Source organism: Pocillopora damicornis, chromosome 2 (assembly GCF_964200805.1).
Source record: "Pocillopora damicornis chromosome 2, jaPocDami1.2, whole genome shotgun sequence".
NCBI classification, from domain to species: Eukaryota; Metazoa; Cnidaria; class Anthozoa; order Scleractinia; family Pocilloporidae; genus Pocillopora; species Pocillopora damicornis.
Window position 1 is genome coordinate 21,610,878 of NC_142671.1, and position 24,687 is coordinate 21,635,564.

Below are 24,687 nucleotides of genomic sequence, written 5' to 3' on the forward strand. Positions count from 1 at the left end.
AGCAATGAGCTATTCATCTACATTGCCATTTCACGATGGTATTTTTCTTTTTTCTTTTTTGTTTCTTTTTTTTTTTCTAATATCAATATATTATATTGATAACGAGGGGATTCTGCTGGAACTGAATACAATGTAATATAATCTAGCCTACTCCAATCACCTGGTTCCGACTCACGGAGGGATGTTGCTCTACCAAATACCCTTCCCAACGTAAAGACTTGTGCAGTTATCGTAAATACTAAAGCTAATATCTTAGGGTACGTTAACCTGCGTTTCTTCAGCGAGGGAACCAATTTCAGCGGATCCACGAAGATCCTTAAAATGAAAGGAAGGCACATTTTGGAATGACATCATTTACAGCAACTCGCGTTTAACCTGAATTAAGAAAATCTAATTTAACACTTTTACTTCTAGAAGCGATTAATTTGTTACCTCTCATAATATCCTTACATTATCCAGCAAACAGGTAATAATATTACTTAAACTTATCAGGTAGTATTGTCCTGATTGGACACCAAATTCTCGGTGACTTACATGACAATGTGTGGCAGCTTGAAGGGAGAATTGAAAATTAGATCTTGGGAGTGAAAGGGTTAAGTAATAAAATGACGAACAAAAAAAAAGGAAGAATCAGCAACAAAAAAAAATTTTTTTGCATTTTATTTATTTATTGTCAGTCATATTCCACTACATTTAGGCAACCGCGAGGAATCACAGACATGTGACGTTGTTTCCTATTATTTCCAGCAATATTTTGGCTCAAACTTAACACCGAAGCGTTATCGAAAACTCCGAGAATCTACGAAAAAGAAAACCATGACAAGCTTTTCAATACCTGTTTAACTCGGCTCAACTTTAACACAAGCATTTCCTAATTTTTCCATATAAATAATCCCTTATATCATCATCTTACACTACATCATTCATTTAACCTTTTTTTTTTTTAACTATTTTTAAGCCTCGCATATGCCGTTGCGACTCCTACACCATACTAGAACTGACTCAAACGAAAATAAATAAAAATCAGATTTCTCGTGCTGATTTATCTTTAAATTTTAGTGCTCAAGCAAAAACATGAAGCTTTGCAATGCTATGATCAGCTTATGATCTGTTCAACAATGGTGTTCTCAATCGGCAGAACGGTCAATATCAACGGGGTCGTGACACAGAGTAATAGCTTTTACCTTTTAATCTCACGCTAGAATGAACAGCGGAGTCTCAGAATCAACATGTCTTCCTTGATCTTACACGTGTAAAAAAATGCGCCCGCTATACAATTTTTTGATTCTTAACAAATGGCTTTTGAGAAAGGTTTCTGTCATGGCAACCACTGGCGCCCCAGTAGGAACTTGTGGGAATGTACCACTTGATCCAGCAATGTCAAAGTGAGAGTAACAGAGTGGCTGGTTTGAGTCAATACCATGCTAGTATGAAAAATAAATAAATGAATAAATAAATAAATTTAACAGATAAATTCCATATTGCCGTGCGTTTGTTTATAATAGATCAAAAATGACGTCAACATGTGGTAAGGACAAAAGGGCCAATTAGGCGCAACCTTGTGTGTCACCAATGTTTTACCACATTTTGACTTCTCCTGTGATCTCTAACTATACAGACCCACAGAAACACGGGATCTATTTGTTTTCTCAGATAAAGAAGCAAAATGTTGTTTCTGGTGACGTCATCTATGCACTTGTCCTCCATTATACCATAAGAGAGAACCGATCAAAATACGTATATTATTCTACTTATTATAAATATATTTAGTGATAATAAAGTACAATATATTGACTGTTCGATGTTTCAATCAAAAAAGAGTAAGGGATCTTCAAATCCAACCAATCGATGCGCGATTAGCAGCAGTGTACTCAATTGCAGTGAAGTTTTATCGAAGTAGCGCAGAAAGAAAACACCCTTCTTTGCAATGTAAAATTTGAATTCACCTTATCAAGTCCTGAGGCCCTGATGAGGAAAGCAGCTGGAAACTGATGTCCTCTGGGTGTTCTGCTGGATGGAGAGTTATTACACTGCAATACGTCTGCATACTCTGAATGGGCTTTGACGAAGTCGTAATCCTGAACGGAGGCAATAAATTTGTTAGCTGGGTTCCCTGTTTGTTTAGTTTCTCGCTCTTTAAGATGAAAGGACGCCCATGACTTGGAATATTCTGTGTTTATAGAGGCGAAGGTTTAGAATTTTTATTTTGGAACGAGGCTTGTGAAGTAACTGAGTGAAATTTACGTGAAAACCAACGAAGAGGAATATTGGTCCTTGAAAATCAAACAAAGAACATACACAACCTACTCCTATCTGTTTAATCTTACCGAGTTTTTTACACGGATTTGAAAAATTACAATGTTAAACAAACTTTTTGGCACAATTTTCTGTGACAACCGTGTAGGATTAAAAACGACTTAAGTTTAACCCTTGAAGATTCTACAAAAGAAATGCACACAAATAAATATAAATGAACGCTTCCTAACGCCGCAATATCCGTTTTCTCTGTAACTAGATGCAAACTGGTGGTGAAGTACGATACATGAGGCAGATGTGAAGACCGCAAAGTGAGATTGCTTGCTTTAGAAATTCACTTAAATCATAAAAGTGAAAAAAAGATTTTTAGGGTAACGACGACTTAGAACAAGATTAAGCTGATAATTTTAGTAATCAAACTTATCAAATACCTCTCTACGAACTGTCGAGATTTCAAACGGATCACCCATATCATGTCCAGCTAGAAATATAAACAAACCAATTATTGAGTAAGTGTGACAACGACTAACAATCCACGCTAACTGAATTTTGTATTTTACAGTTCGCATGTTCTTGAAAAGACTAGTATTACCAGGCTAAATGAGTAAAAAGTACTAACCTTTTTGGATATTTTGAGCAAACTTGGTACGAGCTGCGGGCCCATTGTCAATCACAATCTAATAAGCAAAACATGAAGGTAGATAAACGGCCTTGCCACACATCATGGACATGAAGTCAAAATTGTATGTACCACATCTGTTCTTTTTCCTATCTATAGGCCTATTTATACTCAGCAAGTTTCCCCAATTCTTTTTCTTCCCAATTCTCTTCTTATCACCACTACTTATCATTATAGTTATTCTACCGGTTGAAATTACGAAAAGTACCTTTCAAAAGATTATATACTATAGCAGGCAACATATTACAGTACGCCACCAGCTTTTTTCATTCTCTGGTTTTGAAACGTGCACGTTTATAATTCGAAATGCGTTCCTTGTTAAAATGACTTTATCTCCGTTTGTTCAAACTAAACTTCCATTCAAGTGCCACATATGAGATACCACATATCTATTTTCTTCGTGACGATTTATAGCTTTTTTTTTTGCAATTTCATAACAATAATCATTGTTTGGTTGGTTATCCTCCAGAAACGCACGAGTAATGAAGCTATCCAATTTTTCCCCTGAAAATGGTTGCGCTCTCTTAAGAAGTATGAGGAATGGTCAATTATGGGGGAGTTCAGGAACTGTACTTGACTGATAAAAGAAAACGTAATTTAAACAGCGTGGAACCGCTTTGGTGAGAAAGTTGACTGTATAACAGTAGTGGCAATTTAATTAGTACTTACTGAGTAGGCAGGACCCATAGCCAGGCGGGCATGGCCAGTGAGAGTGGCAATTGTAAGAATGTGTGTGTGGGAACTTTCTCTGCGAGAGCCTAAAACAAAACGACTACACATTTATTACTGGTACAACAATGAGACAATCACTGGGAAGTAAAGCGAGATTCAATTAGTCTCCTCGGACATAGTAAGAATATAAAGAAAATGATAAAAGAAGGGAAGAGAGGAGGGAAGAAATTAAGGAGCAAAGGTTGGGAAAGGCAATAATGGGAGAAAGAGAGGAAAGAACAAGAAAAGGTGGAAGAAAAAGAAAAATTGTAGTACTCAGGCATTCAGATGTAATCACAAGCTGTTAAAGTTTGAAACGCTCTAAGGGTTTTAGGTTCTTCGATTTTTCCGCCCTCCACAAAAACCAAACACTCTAAACTTCAACTGAACCCAGTACAAATCAAGAAGATGAAGCGTCACACCCTGGTGTCGCCAAAGCTAAATTCTCATCTAGTTCATTTTATCAAGTTCTTTATCGCTTTCTTGTTATTCTTTGATGAGTATGTTACATTTTTTTGATTTGCTTTATGTTTAAATTCACAATATTACCTTGAGTTTCATATGATGCACACAATCAGCCATAGCCATGCGACCCTCAGCATCAGTGTTACCAACCCTAATCCTGGCCCCAGCGGCAGAGGTTATAATCTCATCAGCAACATAGCCCTCTGAAATTGTACATTTAATATTTTTTGGTGATGAACTCGCATAATTAAATTTTGCTTTTCTAAGGATGATGACAGTAAAGAGAAGGATTCATAATTGAAAGCATAAATTAAAGAAGCATCTCCGTTCTGGTCAGTACTAATATTGTTGATGTTGTTAAGGCTTAAGGTATTAGAGCTGATTGAAAGCGAAAGTGACATTCAAGCCTTAGAACTTTAACTTTTCAATACGTGAACACAGTTAATTTAACATGCGGCTAAGATTTATCTAAGACGTATCATCACAGGGGTACTTAAAATGCAGTATTTCAACGTGAGACACCATTTAGACTGTATGTGTTTTTTGGTGCTTTACTTGCACCAACACTGTTGCGCACCATGGCCATTGTACCAAAGACTTTGATTCCTTTTGGTTTCAGCATAGCAAGAGTCTGAAAGATTAATTCTGAATCATCAATCACATCTTCTAGAAGAAAGTAAATTGATATAAAAAAGGCCCTATGTTACGTGATATAAAGATAATTATAATATTAACATACCCGAAAGAACCCTGCCACTGCAGCTGCCCCACACTTATCCCTTAAAATAAAAAAGTACATGACTGAGATAATAATCTATCGCTGCATGCGAGCACGTTGCTGCCCTACATGCCAATTAAGAGTGACAAGCATGAGTGAGTGAGTTAGTGAGATCTCATAAAGGTAAGAATACCAGTCAGCCTGACAAAACTATTTGTACAGGATTCAATAACATTCTTAAAGTTGTATAATTCGGGTCAGCATCTAAAATTAACCCTTACTCTGACCAGTCATACCAACAAGTTTTTTTCTACAGAGTTGCTCATGTTTCAGATAATAAGCCAACATACTCTGGGTTGTTGTTGTTGTTTTTTTTTTTTTCATGTTTAAAGCAACAGAAGCCATCAGATTAGGTGATCATTCTCTCAAATTTCTATCAATTGAGGATTCTATGCAACTCGCAGTACCCTATGATTGGTCCCCTTTTATATTCTATAACCACAACAGTGCTACAATTACATAATTAATATTCTCTATGCTGACAAGGACCCCAAGTCTTTAGAACAGACGGTCAATGCTGAACTGAACAATTTACATGACTGGCTAACTACAAATAAATTGACTTTGAATACAAAAAAATCAAATCTTGTAATTTTTCGCCCTAGACAAAAGAAAATCCGTTATCTTCCTCAAATAAATATATTTGTTAGTGAAAAAAATAGAAGAATAAGCTCGGAACATAAGAGTTATATCATGTATTTAGGTGTTTTAATCGATGAAAATCTTTCTTGGAAAAACCATTTGGATTGTATTATCACTAAAATAAGACCATAGGAATGATTGCTAAGCTGAGACACTTTGCTCCATCATCTGTACTCACAAATATTTATAAATCCTTAATTTTACCTTATTTAACTTATGGACTCGTTGCTTGGGGTAATGCGTCTAAAAACTATCTAAACAAAATTGTTGTTCTCCAAAAGCGAGTATTACGTTTAATCTACTTTGTTGATAGAAAAGAACGTGCAATCCCCTTATTTGTAAATGCGAAAATGCTGCCTATTACCTTCTTATATTATGAAGCTGTATGTAAATTAATGCTTGATGTTCATAACGAGAGTATACCTTCTAACATCACGAAACTTTTTACGAGAACCTCAAACATCCATACATATAATACTCGCTCATCAACGTCACAACTCTTTAGCGTTAAGTACTCTAGGCTTACAATGCAAAATAAGCCTTTTCGCGTGTTGGTGTCAAAGTCTGGAATGAGATGCCTAATGAATACAAAAATTTTTCAAAGAAATCCTTCAAAAAAGAAACAAAAAGAGCTCTTCTCAATATTCTAGAAACCGAAGATTCTTGTATGAAGTCTGATGAGATAATGCTAAAATTCAAACACAGCAAAATTGAATCAAATTAAACCAGTTCTACAAAATTTTTCGTACACTTACAAACGCTATGACTTTTCCTCCTTTACAATGAACATCTACCATTTTCCTTTTTTTTCTTTTTTTTTTTTGCGTATCTTTTTGTCCTTTTTATATTATATTTCTTAATTTCCGTTTTATTTCCAGTCTAATTAAATTAAGTAAGTAAAAAATAAATGAATAAATAAACAAATTTGTCCCGCCTTGATTAGCATTTGCTATCCACGGGTCAAAGGAATATCTTGTAATATGTAAGAAAATGAAAAATAAAAGTGTAAGTACGTGCATACTAAGGCCCATATTAAAAGCATCTTTACCTGCTCATTCCAGCCATAACCCCACCAGCCTTAATATCTGCACCACCTGTGTCATAAGTCACACCCTAAAATACAAAGAAATGGGCGTAAATAGTTAACAATTATTGTCAAATCCTAACATATAATGACATATATCAGGACACAGATAAAAAAAAATTTTGGAAAAGAATGAGCAAGAAGTGGAGTATCGTGCAAGACTGGTGCTAATGGACCGGGTCCATCTACTATGACCAAAGGCAAAGTCAAATACTTCAAAGGGGCAGCACAAAGGAGTTTAGCCAAGATGCAATTGAGCATGGAAAACCTTGGAAAATGGCTAAACGACTGATAAGCACAAGTTTCTCTCTGGTACCAACCTTTCCAACCAGAAGGACAGTGTTTTGGATGTCACCTTCTGCCAGGTACTCCAAGTTGATGATTCGACCAGTGTGTCTCTCAACAACTGAAATTGGTAAGCACACTGGTGTTTACACAGAAAACATCTGACAAAAAGTTTTTTTAAAACTATGGAGAATCTCTCTTCTTTGTTGTTTTTTTTTTTTACATCTATTGAATAGTTAACTTTTTAATTGATTCATTCGTTGTTAGATCTTGCCAGCTTAAAAGGAACATGTTTGCAGAAGTTCATTACCCTATATCCATTTATTTAATAAAATGTAATTATATTAATCTGGTGAAACCATGACGAAGAAAACAATTACTGCCATTGTTGTCATTATTTAGCAATAAATACAAAAAAATAACATGAATGAGGTAGAAACATGACGGAAAAACTTTTTCCATACCAAATTTTTCTGATGAACAGACCAACAGCAACATAGAATCTGTATCTTAAATAGAATGACAAATTACTTACCTTTTGCACACCTATTGACGGCTGCATACAGTGGATAGTTCTTCTCAAACTCAGCTGGATCCTTAACAACTGTTACCTGAATTAAATCAGGAAGCATAAGATCGCAAAGGGATCTATGCAGAGGAACTACAAGTAAAGCTAAAGGTTTTGCAAGTTGGTGCCCGAGTTGTGCCCTTAAAGTTTCTGAATACGTTTGGAACAATTCCTCAAGACCAAAAATTTGAAAACTAACAACTAAACATTGTGGTTGCTAAAAACTTTATTATAAAACAAAGTATGTCCAGGACAAATTAAAACAATCAAACCAGCTTACTTTAACTGGAGAACCCTCAAATAATTCACGAATGTACTCCTCCACCCGAGGGGCAGCCATTCTTTCAGGATCTGATCCACCAATGTCCTGACACACATACCTATGATACGGATCACACAACAATTGGTGAGATATAACCCACAGTTCTCTCTTTTGATTTTTGAAGGCACATTGTAGTCATTTTAATAATGATTGCAAGAGGATATCCATTGAGCACTGTTTCAGGTATTTGATCACCACGACAGTGACCTCAGAAAACTTAAAAGAACGTTTTCCAGTGAATTTGATGTCTATTGTCATGGTTTAATTTTGACTAAAAACCAATTAAAGGCAAAAAAGATGCAAAGTTAACAGTGAAACATCCCTCCCTTGTTGTGAAAAGGGGGATGTGGATGTATGACTGCAAGTATAGGTTCAGAGCCATGGCTTGAGAGAAAGCTTCACCAGTGACTAAAGCACAAGACTATTCTCTATAATTTTCTTATTGCCATATGCATAGTACACCATGATATGCTCACCTTCCAGAATCGATTGCTTCGATGTATTCCACATTGCAGCCCTAGAGATTGACATAGTTATGTGTATTTAGTATAACTGCACAAGTGATTATAGAAATGCACGCGCTCTGATTGATCGAGGATTGCATCACATCTCACTAGGTGCGTTAAATTTAAAAACGGCTGCCTTGCATTTTGTCAATATTTCCAAGAAAGTGATGAATTTAATGGAAGAAAATTCAATTTCAAAGAGCACAAACACTGCCACTGACTTTATACATACCTAATAATGTAATAATGTAATATGAAAAATGTAATAAAATATTAAAATCCCCTTATGAGTGAGTAATCACGACACAGACTTGTAAGGATGAAAGTATTCTCTCTCTGTTTTTTCCCTATCTCAATATACATCGAGCTCTACCTCTACGTATCGAGCACTGTAAAACGGAAAAATCAAACACAGACTTCTTATTAATACATATATATATATATATATATATATATATACATATATATATATATATATATATATATATAACTAACTGCAGACAGTACTGTTTCGGCCTTCTGGGCCTCATCAGTGCAGTGCTGATGCTAGGATGGAGGTAAGACCATATAGCCACCCCAAGTGATCTCACATATGTGGGATCATCTAAGCCATATATATATATATATATATATATATATATATATATATATATATATATATATATATATATGGGTCAAATAATGATACTCCTTTGTCTCCTAATCCAGCAGTCAAAGTGTAAATGCATCGAATTGCATCATTTACTGTTACATGGAATTTTTTTATGAAAAAAAAATCTTGGTTTGGGAAAACTCTTTAAGGCACTTTTGAAAGTATTTGTTGTAGACAGTTTAATTAACACTTAGATACATAACTCGCCTTGATGTTCTCCATTGTGTTCCTGCATTGTTCATTTATCAAACATTTTCACTCCCAACAATAATAATTCTGAGCTTTCTCTAATATCACGTTTTGGCTTGAAGCAAACTCTTGAAATTAATCTGCCTTTCTTAACTCTGCTTTTGACTGCTTTTTATGATTACTTTCAAAAGCTTTAGGCTCGATAGCAGCCAGTTTTTTTTCTTCAACAAGGTGTCCCCATACGCTGATCTTTGAAAGCACCAGAGGCCCTTTTTTGAAGACACTAATGTAACGTTAACAATAATTTTATTTAAATAAACTCACATCACCAAATAGTACCACTCCAAGGTGATCAACTTTTTGTTCCTTGTCTGGGAAGGCTTCTCGCAGTTCAATTGGCTAAACATGAGAGTCAGAATTGTTAATAAGAGCTTTGAAGGACCCTTGTTCTCTCTAAACTCTTCAGTCTCTTAATAAGACAAACCTTCCTTCATTATGAAATGACAAGACAACTTGCTCAAGCAGACAATTCATTTCATATGAGGAGAAACTAAACAGTTGCAAAATTAAAAGTAAACATTCTAGAGAATGTTGTAGATTCCCTGTACCTTGTTTGTTTTGGTATGCTTTTCTTTTAAACATTATTTTTCTTTCTTGTTGAAAAGTATTTTGATAATGTTATAAACTCACAAGTGTTTTGAAAGTAATTTTTCTTAGTAAAAATATACTATCTTTCTAAAGCGAAAGTTTTTTATTAGACCTCTCCTCCCCTTTCAGTCGGTCCCAATGATAGCATTGTGGAGAGGTTCCCAAACTGTTTAGTAAAGCAAATGCCCCCTAAAGACATTTAGTACCCCAAAGCACAATAAACATACCGCCATAACCCCAGGCCAATATTTCCCTGTAAGGCCTTTATGCTTGGTTAGTACTAAGAAAATGTAACACTCAATTCAAAGATAAAATTTCCGAATGGATAGCTGAATTACGATCTGGATTTTGAGTTTTGGCAAATTCAAGGCAAATTCAAATACCAGTAATCAATACATCCCCATCCACAAAATGTTTCCTGTATGTCGCTCTTTGAAGTCGTTGGATTGTACACTACTGTGCCATTTTTCCCAAATAGAGCAAACAGAATTTAAGTAAAAGTTAAAACAAAGCATCTCTGGGAGTCATTTGACTATACCTCAAACTCAAAGCATAGATTTTATGCAGTGATGGCTAAAAAAATCTCTAAATCACATGCTAAGTGATTCTTACCACATAGAGTGCATGAAGAGCTCCAAGAAGTGACACAGACCATGAATTTGGGAATGTGTCTTTTGAAATGGTCACCAGGAGTGGGCATCTGCTTCCGCCCTTAAGAGCCCTTTAGAAAATGATAAAACACCATAATTTATCGACAGAGTAACAATTTCAACTGAGCCTGCCCAGAGTGTCTGTGACAATATCATATCAGCTAAGGCTATAAGGACTCACAATACAGTTTTTTGCAACGCAGACCTTTAAAATGGAACAAAAAAGGTTTTTAGTGACATGCAAGCATTTACTGTTGGTTTTTCAAAGCATCCAGTCAGAGTGACTTTATGGCCATCCTTACTGAGTTTGACAATATTAACGTGGAAAATAGCCATGGCGTTTTGTTTCCATGTGGAATGTCTAAATTTTCAAATTCCAGAAAGCTAAAAAAACAACTTTTCTTGGAACCCGCAAAATTGGGTGAATATTCTCTAGATCAACCAAGATTATTATTATTATTATTATTATTATCTTTTTTTCAAATTAATCCAAAATGTTTGAAATTCAACGAACATTTATTTATTTATTAGTTGCCAAAGAGAAGTGAATGATTAATTTGTAACATAATCATATTACTGCACAATTCATGAGGCTCAGCCTTTCCCTAACATAGAAAATAAAATAGTTTTTATATTTCCAGCACACATTTTCACTCAAAGTTAAATAAAAGGTAACTGTTTTAAATTAAAACGCAAGTACAGTGCTTCATTGTTATCAATGGTTGCCTTGAGGTAGGCGATTATTGTAAACGTTTCCATTTTATTTTTTTATATGTAATAAATCTTGACCAAGTATAACACGCACATCTCTTCTTTTCACCCACGAAAAACCATGATATCAAAAAAAGAAGTTATATACACAAATGTGCATATGCATATGGGAAAAAACACGTTGTACATAGTAAATCACCTTTTCATTCCATTCATTGCTGCATCATAGTATCGTCTCACATCATCGTAGTCCCTATTAACAGGGCCTGTCGGGGCATATACCTGGGTAGAGGTAAGTTTTCAAATATCATTGTATGTTGTGCAAGATGCCATGGTCTACCAGATTAAGGGCTAGACTCCAGGTCCAGGGTAGCTTTGGGTTTGAGACCTGGACAGGTCATTCTGAGTCGTTCTTGGGCAAGACACGCTTATTCTCACAGTACCTCTATCTTCCCAGGGATATGATAGGTATTAAGAGCAACCTTTCAGGGAGGCTTAACAGATGCTGATAGGGAAGGAGCTGAGAAATGATCTGCACTGGACTGGCATCCCATTTAATAGTAATAATATTCTTACATCTAGTTGCTTCATGCTACAAACAGAAGGACAAGCTCCCCTTAGATGGATCACTTGGAACAAGAGCAGACTTTTCATGGAGACAAAAATTCTAAAACTCTTGGGGAAGAAAGTTAAAAATCCACTGGACCTTGACAAACTGTTCTTCTTTTCACATGATTATGGGTCACTGCACGGACCATTCATATAAACAGAGCGCAGCTCCACAATTAAATTTTTCATAGGTTGCTAGCATCTTATTGAAAATTTCCGTAAGCTTACCATTGGCAAGTCTTGGTCACAGAAAAACACCAAGGTCTCAACTCCAACAGCTTTATCCACCTACAAAATTATGTCTAAAACAGTTAGTGAGGTAATTTTGTCATGAGATTAAATTTCAAATAGATTTTCAAAAGTAATTAGGGATTATATTGGTCTTATTTATTTAGCTCAAGCCAAATAGTTGTCCATCAGGCTCTCATATGATCAGTCAACACCTACATAATAATTTAAAAGGAATGTTACTCTATGGATGTATCAATACCTTTGCAGCCTCCAAAATAGGAGTCTTCAGGAAATCCCATGCGGGGATACTCCAATCAAGATCTTCACACACAAGGACATAGTAATCAAATGTACCTTGCTTGGGACCATTGACAGGGAAAACTGGACATGGAAGCCTACAGAGATACAGATGCAACGATGATGTTACTGTTTTAATATCAAATTTGTCTAGAAACTTAACTAGTTTACAGGTAATTATGGGACATATGAGGCTTCTTACAAATTACATCCACCCTTTGTGGTTCAAAATTTCTTAAACCACTTTAATTCAATTTAATTTTCTATGTCTAAGATAATATTATGTTTCCATACAAACTATATAAGAAAAACCAAAATTAAAATAATTTAACAAATTTTGAATGGATAAAAGATTTTAACCATAAAAAAGACAAGCAAGCAATAAATTAAACAAATTGTTTTTTTAGAAGCTAAATCATCAAGACAAAGAGCACCAATGTGAAAAACATCGAGTGCTGGAAATGCAATAGCTTTTGCTGAAAATGGGCAAAAACTCTCAAATTATACCAGAACTTAAATGTTCATGTTTTTTAAAGATAATTTATTTAGAGTTCCAAGGACCCAAGTTATATATATTTTGCTTTTAAATGGTAACGATATCAGTGATGCTTTAGTTTTCCTTACATAAGAGATGGAACTGAACTTCTTCGCAAATATATGTGTTGAGGCTATTCCTCAACAAGTCGTAAAGTCCATTCCGCAGTTCATTATTTTCTATAGATACGTAAGACCATGATGCCTTGATAGCTTATTCTTCTCCGACCTTTACATTTTCTTTCAATCGCATGTGGTGGAGCTAGTTTGCTCTGGAATTGTGATTTGTCTTTCTTGTTTCCCACCTTTCACCATATGGTAAGTTCGGATAGTTTCCGGACATTGGTGTAATAATTTGTGCTCATTTATGTTGTTTACGACCTCAACTTGAGAATCGTCGATTAATCATAGGAAACCGCTATCTTTCAAGATTTGTGTCATGTCGCAACGAAGAATTCTCTACGGAAGGTTAGAGTCGCTGGAAAGATCTCGCAAGGGGCATTTGTTGTCCGTTACGAAAGCGTGTAACGCGCTAGATAAAAGTCTTGAGGATTTTGGAAATGTTATTAAGGTACGAATTCAACAAACACAAGTTAATAACGCGTTCCTGAGCATGCTGAGATAATATGATGATTTGCTTGACGCTTCCTGTAAAAAATATTGGAGTGTTTTGAGTGACCGCGATACTCTACCGCCAGGGCACAAGCTTACATGATAAGATTGAAAAATTTTGTTATTGATGCTGCCGAACTTTACCATAACCAAATGGCTGAAGAAGTAAACGAGAAAGGGAATCATTCCCAGCCGGAATCTGTGAAATCCGGAAAAAGTTAAGCCTCAAGGTTGAGTGTGTCTAGTTCGAAAACCCATGAAGCTAAAGTCCTCGCTGCAAAGGCAGTATTGATGCAACAACAGGCTGAAGAAAGAAATAGAAGGGCAGTTGAGTTGGAGGTGAAAAGGGTTGAGATGGAGATAAAACGAACGCAATTGGAACGGCAACATAGACTTGAACTAACCAAACTGGAGGCTGAAAGAGTGGTTGCGGCTGCAAGGGATCAAGTAGAACTAGCCAAGCTAGAGGCGTTTCTGGCAGAACAAGCAATGTCTGAACTGACTATCCAACAGGAGGGTGCTAAGGGGTCTCACAAAGTTGAAAAATCTCCTGCAAAGGACAATCTGATGCAACTTCTCCGAGTGCCAGTCGCTTCTCTGCCTTCAGTGATTTCTTGCAGTATTACTCCTGTGTCAGTTATAAACCCACCCCCCACGTCTAAACCTGCAGTAGAAAACCCTGCAGGCACTACCTCCATGAATGAAGCCGGAGGAATCTGTGTTAGTGATCCACTTGTCGTTCAAAAAAGCAACTTAATCCAGCCGTTGATAAGAGAAATGTGTCTAAGCCCGTCAAAGGTGATCGCCAAAATGAGTCCAATTCAAACCCGTAGACTTCTGTGACGTTCTCTACAGTCACGCCCAATGTGTCCAGTGCAACTGTGAATGAAAGCCTTGCACCTTCCTCGATGGAAAGGACGAGTGCTTTCCATGATCTTCCTCATGTGCCAGTCCAGAAGTTTGATGGATCACCACAACAATACCCTGCCTTTTGCCAGAGGTTCAAACAAGTGGTTGAGACGAAACCACTTGACGATGCTGTCAAAATGACCCAACTATTACAATTTTTAGAGGAACCTGCGCTCCTTTCAGTTTCGCGGTACGAGTACGACGATTACGATTTCGCTATGCCCTCAAACTATCTCAAAGTTACCCTAAAGATTGCTTGAGAAGGAAGAACCTAATGATTAATCGACAACAGGCAGCACAGCGCGCACTAACGGGAGATGGGGTGGTAAAAAACACGCAGAGCTACCTTCGATGTAAAATTTGCGCTTCAGTAAGACATCTACCTAAAATGGATAAGTTTTTGGTTCAATACTTGCCTCATTTTCTTCTCCTCGAACATCTCGCCTCGCAAACCGAAAGTACTACAAAAGCGGCGCAAACAACTCGAAGGGTCACGTGCTTGGGTGTGATTACCCTTGCTACCTCGTGTAAAATTCATGATGCAAACTGTCTCAAATAGGACCCTCCCCGTAGAGGTCGAGAAATTCCTTTAAGTGCATATTCATTCATAATAAATCGGATTCAGCGAGAAATAATGCTATGAGTAATTATCAAGCATTTAATCGAAGGTCCCCTGAAGCCCTGAGTCAAAAGCATTTAATTAGTTCTGACAGTAATACCGCTGAATCATTCAATAAGTTCACTTGAGTAACGGGAATGATCTCCAACCTAAGGAGACTTTACTTGTTTAACCAATTCTCCTTTTCAGTTACAAAGGAAACTTATAAAAATGAGTATGGACAATATGTATACTGTTTCTAGGGTGTAAAAGATCGATCATGTCACTTTACTTTCCGGAATGAGTTGTCACATTGTTGCATGGTCCTTATTTCAGAATATCACACAAAAATATGATAAGTTGATGGAAGCAAATGAGATATTTTTTTCCTTGGCTGTAACCGCCCCCACGCGGAAGTCGTTTCGTTTCTACAATTCAACAGGGGAGGACTTACCAGCAGGATTGCCTGCTAGCAAGTATTCTTCTGACTTGTTGAAAGCTTGTGAAGATCACTTTAGCAGAATTTACCCGGACTTTGTTAACGCTATAAATCATGAAACTGTCGTGTGTCCGCTGGCATTTTCTTTCGAATACATCCCTCCAACGGGAGAGACTACGGGAGCAATTCGCCTTACTGAAATCGAAAGGGAATATTGACGGAGATAGCGCCGAATTCCAACTGTTCTACGTACTGGGAAAGTTCGGGAATGAAACTAACTAACCGATGTTCGTTGTACTAAAATAAAATTTGCTAAGTTCATCAAAAAATATTATTCACTAAAAGGTGCCGCTTAATCGTCCGACTAATTTGAGGAAAGTAAGCTCTGACGAAGCCGAAATCGACTTTGCGATTGTGCATCGTCATATTGGTGTCGTTCTCATCGAAGGTCAATCAACAAGAAAGTTTTCTAAGTCACTTCAAGGGAAAGCATGAAAACAGCTTCAAGCTGGTGAGCAAAAAATTTGGGCTCTTTTGCTAGTTGATCAGAGTGAGGAAGTTTCTATTCCTGTCTATAAGACAATTGCTATGCCAAACGTAAGCGAACCTGGTCGAAGAAAGCAGCAATAATAATCTAGCACCTTTCATATGATATTTGTTACTTTGGTGGTTAGGCATTAATCATGAGATAAAATACGAATGGAAGCTTGTTTTTGTTCAGGTAGGCAGTGGTTTTCTTTATGAAATAGAAACAGTTCTTCAAACAATAATTAAAATACCTATGAAAGGGAAAGCGGAAGTCCCAAAATAGTCTTCATTTTCAATTTTCGTATTTACGGAATAACAATCCCTCATACTCGTGGATAGCCAATGTTAACTACAAAAGGCCAGTCTGTTGAAAGCTAACATCCAATATTCAATAAATATGAAACATTTGAAAAGGAAAACATGACGAAAAGCATTCAAATGGAAAATCGAAAGGGTGCGGCTTCCGTGTTTCGCGTTTGTTCAATTTAACTCAAGCTCTTGTTAACTATAGGCAAAGACAAGCTATACTATTGATTGCTCGATTCTTTCAAGGCACACTTGACTAGAGACGCATATTTTTTGTCGCTATGCCCTCAAACTATCTCAAAGTCACCCTAGAGATTGCTTGAAAAGGAAGAACGTAATGATTAGTCGACAACAGACAGCAAAGCGCGCACTAACAGGAGATAGGGTGGTAAAAAACTCGCAGAGCTACCTTCGATGTAAAATCTGCGCTTTAGTAAGACATCTAGCTAAAATGGATCAGTTTGTGGTTCAATACTTGCCTCATTTTTTTCTCCTCGGACATCTCGCCTCGCAAACCGAAAGCACCGCATAAACTGCGCTACACAGCTCAAAGGACTGCATTAAATATTTAAAACACTAACGTCAGACGATGTCTCCGAAGAATGTTCGGCAAATATTTAATATAGCGGCCGAAAGTTGCTGCAGTCGATTTCCTAGTTCACATTAAAACTATGTTCTTCTGCAAAGAGTTACCATTCTGTACGGTAGGTTTGAAGTTTCCATGAGTGTTTGTTTTCATAAGTTTGTAGCGTGTGAAGGTTTTGTCGTGCATATCGTATAAACGAATATCTTTTGCCGTCGCTCAGAGAGGTCCCTACGAGTCATCCCTTGACGGCGTCGACAAAACCCGGATCGGATTGGTTACCCGTGGTGACACCGTTTTCCGCGAAAAACGGTGTTACCCGTGGCAACACCGTTTTTCGGAATAGTTCTAAAATTAGATTACTCAGACGAAAACAAATCGGTAACCAATCGCCGCTCAGATTCACGATCAAGTGACATGTTACTAAGGAAACAATAATATAGTTAACATAGCATTCGAAAGCCGAACCAGACTGAGTCTACTAAAGCAATTGTTCCCGACTGGAACTTGCGATTGTAGTTTAAATTGTTCGCATGGAAAGATAAAATTTTGGACCGATTTTAGATTTGAAAAATGCAAAGGCTATCTTCTTTTTTCGCGGTCTCAATAATTTCCATTCGTATTGCTTTGCTTTCTTAGCGGACGGCGAAGCCCCCAGGTTTTTGAGCGCTCGTCTCGGTTCGTTCCAACCATATATCTGTGCGAAAGAAAAAAGCTTATTTCACTGATACTGTTACTTCGCTAGTGAATAGTCCAAATAACAAACTGCTCTAGCCCATTGGCGAAAAGGAGGATGAAATCGTAGCGTATTTCCAGCGCGAAACCGTGTAAATGGGAGGGTTGCTTTGAATAAAAGCTTCTCGAAACATGTAAGTTGGAAAATCCAAACTGCTACGCACTTAACGTACCTCCACGGCCGCATCCACTCCTTCCTCTTCCATTTCTGATTTGACCAGAGAAAGCCTTCTCTCCACTTCTCCGAGATATTCCTCTCTGCAAACGAATGCCAAGCCTCAACGTAGATTGTAAGCGCAAATTAAAACTTGTTCTGGACCGGGAATACGTAAGTCAAGAGGAAATATACAAAGAGAATGTTGAACCAGCATTGAACCTATTAATGACACAGACAGAGCGAATAAACAATTTGTCTCCTTCAATTGCAAACGTGCTTGGTTATACTCCAACTTATTGTCATCAGGGAACACCAACAGGGACTGAAAACATTCTAAAGCTAGAAAATGTCCTAGCCGGAGTGCAAGACGTTTTGTGGAGGAAACCATGAGCAAGACTTTGTTTCGATGAAAAAACCTCAATTAAGAGCAACATGACATAACCTTAGTTTATTTCGGTCAAAACATATGAAAAAAAAATTCCATTGATAAATTAATGTATGGAAAACAGTAGGACAAATTTGTTTGATAACACCTTTTGCAATGTTGAAAATTATCTAATTTAGAACATAAGAATAACCACATAAAACTACTTCAGTCAAGGCCAATCAAGATAAATAGATAAAGTAAAAGTGAGGACACAATGAAAATGATCATATTATTTCTTACTTTTGCAGTGAGAAACTAAAGCTTAGACCCAGGACTTAAGTGAAATGAGGTACATTATTAACACCCAAAGCCATGGTCAGAGCAGTAACACAGTTTCATGCAACAATAACAATGATGGAAATGATGACCCAAATATGCAGAAGGAAATGTACAGTGACTGAACATAAACTTCATTATCATAATCTTCCAGAATAAATTTCCTGCTCAGTGTCCATATCCTGTTTAAGTTCATTCACACACTTAATTGAAGACACAGAAAAAATTTGCTTTTATTAAAGAGGAAATTTCCTTAAAAATCATTAATGTTAATTTGAAGCACAGCATTGACATTTTCATCAGAGACAAGTGGAATTTACTTCTCTGCTCTCTGGAGATTCTCTAATTTAGTAGCAATCTTGATGTCCTCCCCTGAGCTCCATCTTGTCCAATTTTTAACAAAGGTGTAATTTGAACTTCAGGTCTTGGCTTTTATACTTCCACGAGGTGTTCAAGTGACAAATGTTGTTTATTTTTCTTCAGTACAAAGGTATTTGTCCTAAACTATGCAACAGAGGGAAAGATGCTATATGAGGCTTCCTGTGAAATATTTGTAAAGAGGCATTTAGGAAATATTAAAACAAAACAAAATAAACAATTTGGACAATCCAAAAGAATTACCATATTTATGACATTATATTATTACAAATTATATTGAAGAAGAAATTTTCAGTTAACTTTGAAACAGAAGTGCATGAATATACAACATGGTTACTACAGCCATAGCTTTATGAAATTCCCTGAAAATTTTAAAATTTCCCAAATTGGCTCTAGTGATGACCTTCAACCACCCCTACAACCATTCTTTCCACCCAAATATTTATTAATATGATTTCAGTGAGTCTCATACAAGGCAGATGAATATATAGTTCCTTGACACAACATGGAAAATGCATTGATTTTTTTGGAAACCTTCTACCTGCATCTCTTAATTTTCATGAAACTATATTTAAACAATCCAGTACATTTGTTGTCTGCTTTTTCTACATTACAATTCAATCTAGGATTTGATAGATGAAAGAAAAGCCATTATGTGGATATGCTACAGTACATACCACTAAAACCAAATCATATTTTTTGTTTTATGAAAACCAGTTTATTTACATTTCATGTCTATAAAAACCTACTTAAAAACTTGAATTGGTAAAAAAATCATAATCCTAAATTCTCTGAAAAATATACATTTTCTCTGATTTAAAGCAAAATTTCCAAACTTTTCCTTGACCTTGGAGGACCTTTTTTTTCCTGACCATTTCCTGACTTGTGGCAAGATAAAGTAAAACCTGTACTTGAGCCAAGTTGCCTATCAAGCCTGAGTTTAGCTTTTGCATGAAGCAACTAGACACCAAACCAAAATCAATCCTCAAATGGAGAATAGCATTATAATTATTGGTACATACGGTGAGTAATAACAAATAATCAGTGAACATTTTGAATTGGGTACGAAAATCTCTGATTTAGGACTCTATTGGTGGAGTTTTTGGTTTAGATACTAGTGACCAGTTCTTACTTTTGAAACTAGTGTCTGATTTTTCCATTTTAACACTCATGTCCGATTTTTTACTTTAGACATTAAAGGACACTAGAGTGCAATTTTTGATTTTGGACACTTGTGTGCAATATTTGTTTTTGGACACTGGTGTCTGATTTTTTATTTCTGTCACTTCTTTCGGATTTTACTTTTGGACACTAGTGTCTACTAAGTAACAGATCAAGGATGACCTCAAAATGTGGTCAGAACAAGAAAGTGACAAACAAGGCCCAGCCAATTGTATCACTGATGTTCCTGTTGTATTTTGACATCTCCTGTGATCTGTTACTGACCTGAATATAATTGTTTTAAATCATAAAAAAGCAAAATTCTGTTAATTGTAGCATCATAGATAAGAACCAATCAAGTTCAACTTATCGTATGAAAACAAATAGATTAGAATCACATGACGTCTGGAGGTACAGTGTATTTGTGTTGAGTGCACTGCACACTTTCTGCTCCAGTCGTTTTTTTGGTAAACAAGTAAAAAAAACCTCATGGTGTAAGTTTGCCTTCCAACACCGTTGAGAAAGAAAACAAAGAAAGAACTGATCCAATGCGAGCATTACAACATGTTGTTTTAGATCACGCGTTATCTATTTAGTTCCTACATGTACTGTAGAATTGCATAGAGCTTGTTTGCAGCCTCATCTCATACCCGACTGAGGCCTGAAACAACGTTTCGAAAAGAGTTTATCCTCACCACCAAAGAATGGGCGAAAAAGATCCGCGATAGACGACCTCAGGAAGGTGATTGGGCGACAATACGTAGTTATCAAATGTAACAAATTGTGCAAAAATACTTTTTACATGTAGGATCGGTTTACACGACAAATTGTTCCTGTTCTTAGTCCGACGTTTGTACCAAGTCCGTAGTCTGCAGCTTCGTTTTTAATGATTAAAGACATGACTCAAATTCTTATAGCTTTAAGATTATCGCGCTCAAATAAAGGTTAAATTAATGACGATCATGTTTATTCCTTACCTATAACGTGTCGTGGAACTGGCTGTCCCACGTGGTCTACATTTGAGAGTTTTTAATCCACTGTGAGGCCATTTTCCAATCTAAACACCATCAAACAAGAGCCAAAATGTATTGAAACGCAACTGTTATTTAAGCTGCTGTTTTTACTTTAGCTTGGGAAACAGAATGGACAGTTTGCATCCATCGTTCACGAAGTAGCAAAAAATTCAATTTCCTCGTTAACTAGATCCAGTGTTTTTCGTCCTCTACAGAAAATGCGTTACGCAAGGTTCGTCACGTAACGTGAAATAATATTTGAATACGTGAAATATATTTGAATACAAATAAATTTCTAAATAACGAGGGGAAACTGCAGGTACTGACTATAATCTAGCCCAATCCAATCAACTGGGGAGTCCATATAACTTGTCTCAAATTCTTTTTGAAGATAGAAGGGAAACTACTGGAAAGAGACAAGTTATTTTCAAATTCACGAATCTTGACTGGAGTAGTACAACTTTCTTCGCAATACCCTCGAATAACATTTAAATTGAGAAAATTGAACTATAAATATGATAGGAAAATAGATATTGAACACGGATGTATAAAGAAGACTTAGACGGATTACCTGTTACCCAGATACAAATGGGGTCTATTATTATTATTTCTTGGTACTAGTACAGGCATAAATGGGTCAAGATTGCTTATCATATCTCTTTAGCAAGCTCGGTTAATACATTTTTTATTGTATTTTTCAAAACAGACATTGGTAGGGAACAATCATGGAAATTAAAAAAAACGTTCGACAACCTTTATTTCTCCCGAATCAACTTATAGACGGTGAACAGTGTGCAGTGACGGCGAAAGATGTGCTGATTTAAATAGAGCATAATGATGGTGAATTGTGCGTAGTTTAAACGAAAGATGTGTGATGATGGTGAATGACACGCAATTTTAGTGAATGATGCACAGTGACAGAGAATGACCTGTAACAACAGTGCGCAATGATTTATAATGACGGTGAGTGATATGCAATGACGGTGAATGATGTTCAGTGACGGTGGATGAAGCGTAATGATGTATAATTATGGTGATATGTTTCATGACTTACCTGTGACAAAGTAGACATAATAATTCTCGAGACAAAGCTCGCTGGTATTTGCGAATGAATCGCTGAGATTGATAAGGATTATTGTTTTATTTTAAGTGCTCAGATGATTATCAGAGTAAGTACACCTTAAATCAGGGCCCGCGCAGCAACTTTGTGGGGCCAAAGACGAGCTTGTGAGTTTGAGCCAACTAGAGGTGTGGGGGGGGGGGGGAGGGGGGGGGAGGGGGGCATGATGCTTAGCCGATTTATTAATAGGAGAAAAAGTTTATTTCCAAATATCCCTTGCGATATCTATCAGATTCATTATTGCTTCATCGACATATCACATATCCTCTACAATGTACAACTGACACAAACCTAATTTAGTGATGTTTTCGGGTATATTAAATTAATATAAAACAGCGAAGGGTAATGTGGTAGTGGCAGGTATTTACTGTACATTGCATTCTTTGACGATACCAAAATTTCACTTTCTGCTGCAGTTACGGTCAGTAAATTCGTTGGCAATGTCAAGAAGGGAAAGTCTGTCTTTTCTTTCTAACTGTCTGGTAGCGATAGGTTGCTAAACCGTTCTTGGGTCATTGTTGACATTCGGAGAGAAACGCTCCCTTAAAGTCTCCAGCCTCATGTCGATTTCACGTACAACTATCCCTGTTAATTGTGGTCTCCCCACTGATAATACTGTGGTAAAATGCTGAGATTGGTTGTCTTCAAACACCGATTATCTTCTTCATAGTATAACCCTGAAAAGCATGCACAGTAAACGCATATTATAAGAAGTCATGCTCATGATGTGAGTCGAAGGTAAGGCGTGGAAACTAGGGCACATTTGCTGTCCGAGAAAAGATATGACAAAGGGCCGAGTCTGCCCTAATTTTTTAAATACTGGGAGAGAGGAAATGAGAGCAGAGTTGTGAGAGAGGTGCTTGGAGCGGTTAAATCTGATGCATAGCAAGGGTTTTTGGTGTTCGATTCCGTCTAGAATTGTTTTGTATTACAAGAGGACAAGGTGCTTCTACGATCAATGCTTGTAGTGTGAATCAACCGCCAAAAGTTCTACCCTTTCATACGATTTCAGGTCATCACATTTGTACTTTTGGGTCAGAGAGGATGTCAAAGGGCATTATAACGTCCATAACATGTTCGCCTCTGCCAAGTTTGGATCGCAACTCAATCGATAATTTTTCCGAACATTTTTCGTTATCTTAAGCTAACTTAATCCTTAAAATATAACGGATTGCACCATTAATCTCCTTCAGTATGTGTTTTAGAACTATCATATAAACCTACCGGCATTGCATAAAAAAACAGGACTACCATAGCTAATAGGAGACAGATCACCAAGAATTTGATGATCTTCCATTTGTAACGGCGCCACAAAATGTAACGCAGGCTTTTGAATGGAGACGAGAACCAGGCAAAGGATGTGGCAGGACGACTGCAAAAAAAAGTTCAGTGTTAGTAATAGCAAGCTACCTCACTAGGCCTCACAGAGTATTGTTAAAGGGCAGGAAAGGAGGATCTCCTGCCAACGGTAACCAGCAGTTAGTGATCAACGGAATTTATCACTGGCAACGCTTTGATACTTTAACTCCTACGAGTGATTGGCTTCTTACTTCTCCTTACAGTATTAAAATAAATCAAATGCACAGGTCGTGAGAATAGTAGAAACGATAACAATTGAAGAAGTACCTGATTGTCGAACAAATTCTCCTTGCCATTAACAAAGAATGTTTAAAGAGAACAGTGTGGAGAATACGGATATGAACGTTAGATTGTAAAGGGTCAAGACTAAAATATTGCTTAGGTCATCATCGTGGAAACAGATTTGTCGGGAAACTCGGTTACAGGAGCCGCTAGTTAACACAACGTGACCTTTTCCTTCGTTCTGTGTGTCTCGCCCTGTAGTCTCCTGGAAGACCTTAAAACATAGCCGCTCCTTGACCCATCACTGGAACTGACACTTAGAGAGCATTTGTGTAATATTCATTGATTTTTTTGTACTTACTTTGGCGGATCCAGTGTTGGGTTTTGGTTCGGCTCATCTCGTCCTGTTCCAGCGGGCTTCTCCTCAGCTTCTTGTTGTGTCAACAGTTCTAAAGTCATCTCTATTTTACCCTGCAAGTGAAAAGGAGTCCACTACTTCAGTAATATACACAACATTATAGTTGTACCTCGGCTTAAATGGAAGCCGTGCCTTAGCTCGAGAATGGTGAGTCACATTCTTATAATTCCATCACACTATATATGTAAAAAGCCATAGTGTCTCTTCGAGGTTAACACTTTACGAAGTATTCTTTTCGTTTTTGTTCATATGGAATAATTGTCACATTCTTTGCTAACAGTAGTACTTAAAAGCTTCATTTGAGAGTAATTGATTATCTAATTACGTCCACTATTGGCCTGTCTATTAGAGCCACAAATTTCCTTTGCTTCAGCACTTTATTAAGATTGAGTACATACCGCCAAGATTTGCTCTCCATCCGCCGTTCCGACTGCAGGCCACCATCCATTTGTTCGCTTCAGATCAAACAGTGACACTGTCTCTATGTTTCGTCGCGGTTTGTCTTTCAATCCTGGAAGCTGGTCTAAGCTGCACTTGCGGGCATTTTTGGCAGGTTTTGGCATTTTGTTTAAGTTCAATTCTAACGTACCTAGTAAAGAAAAGACACATAAACCACTTTAAGATGATCA

The 24,687-nt window shown here is 36.9% G+C and overlaps 2 protein-coding genes and 1 long non-coding RNA gene across 5 annotated transcripts in view; 1 reads left to right on the forward strand and 2 right to left on the reverse strand.

The window, feature by feature from the left end:
* Positions 1-663: 663 nt before the first annotated feature.
* LOC113683981 (putative aminopeptidase W07G4.4) lies at positions 664-17,839 on the reverse strand. Of its 2 annotated transcripts, none has more exons than XM_089197328.1 (19): positions 17,701-17,839; positions 12,246-12,381; positions 11,984-12,043; positions 11,346-11,428; positions 10,398-10,506; positions 9,462-9,536; positions 8,267-8,307; positions 7,749-7,848; positions 7,436-7,511; positions 6,936-7,021; positions 6,580-6,644; positions 4,851-4,890; positions 4,667-4,742; positions 4,188-4,314; positions 3,605-3,683; positions 2,876-2,933; positions 2,688-2,737; positions 1,947-2,078; positions 664-1,424 (listed from the first exon to the last, which is right to left on the reverse strand). In XM_089197328.1, the coding sequence occupies exons 1-19, from the start codon at positions 17,712-17,714 to the stop codon at positions 1,245-1,247; spliced, it is 1,587 nt and encodes a 528-aa protein (XP_089053454.1). In that variant the 5' UTR covers positions 17,715-17,839; the 3' UTR covers positions 664-1,244. The 2 variants fall into 2 exon arrangements, 1 of the variants encoding a protein (XP_089053454.1); XR_016183930.1 differs by having other exon boundaries at positions 1,172-1,424; positions 3,605-3,693; positions 4,196-4,314.
* LOC149050323 (uncharacterized) lies at positions 17,715-18,563 on the forward strand. The gene is made up of 2 exons (XR_016183932.1): positions 17,715-17,855; positions 18,360-18,563. It is a non-coding gene; the product is annotated as an uncharacterized LOC149050323 (long non-coding RNA).
* A 3,674-nt stretch (positions 18,564-22,237) lies between these two features.
* The window catches only part of LOC113683614 (myoferlin), a 45,364-nt gene continuing 42,914 nt past the window's right edge, over positions 22,238-24,687 (reverse strand). For both annotated transcript variants that reach the window (XM_089197326.1, XM_089197327.1), the window contains exons 51-54: positions 24,457-24,647; positions 24,002-24,111; positions 23,284-23,431; positions 22,238-22,736 (exon numbers count right to left, since the gene is read on the reverse strand). In XM_089197326.1, coding sequence (XP_089053452.1) covers positions 22,704-22,736; positions 23,284-23,431; positions 24,002-24,111; positions 24,457-24,647 — 482 coding nt within the window. In that variant the 3' untranslated portion in view covers positions 22,238-22,703. The remainder of the gene's footprint in view (positions 22,737-23,283; positions 23,432-24,001; positions 24,112-24,456; positions 24,648-24,687) is intronic.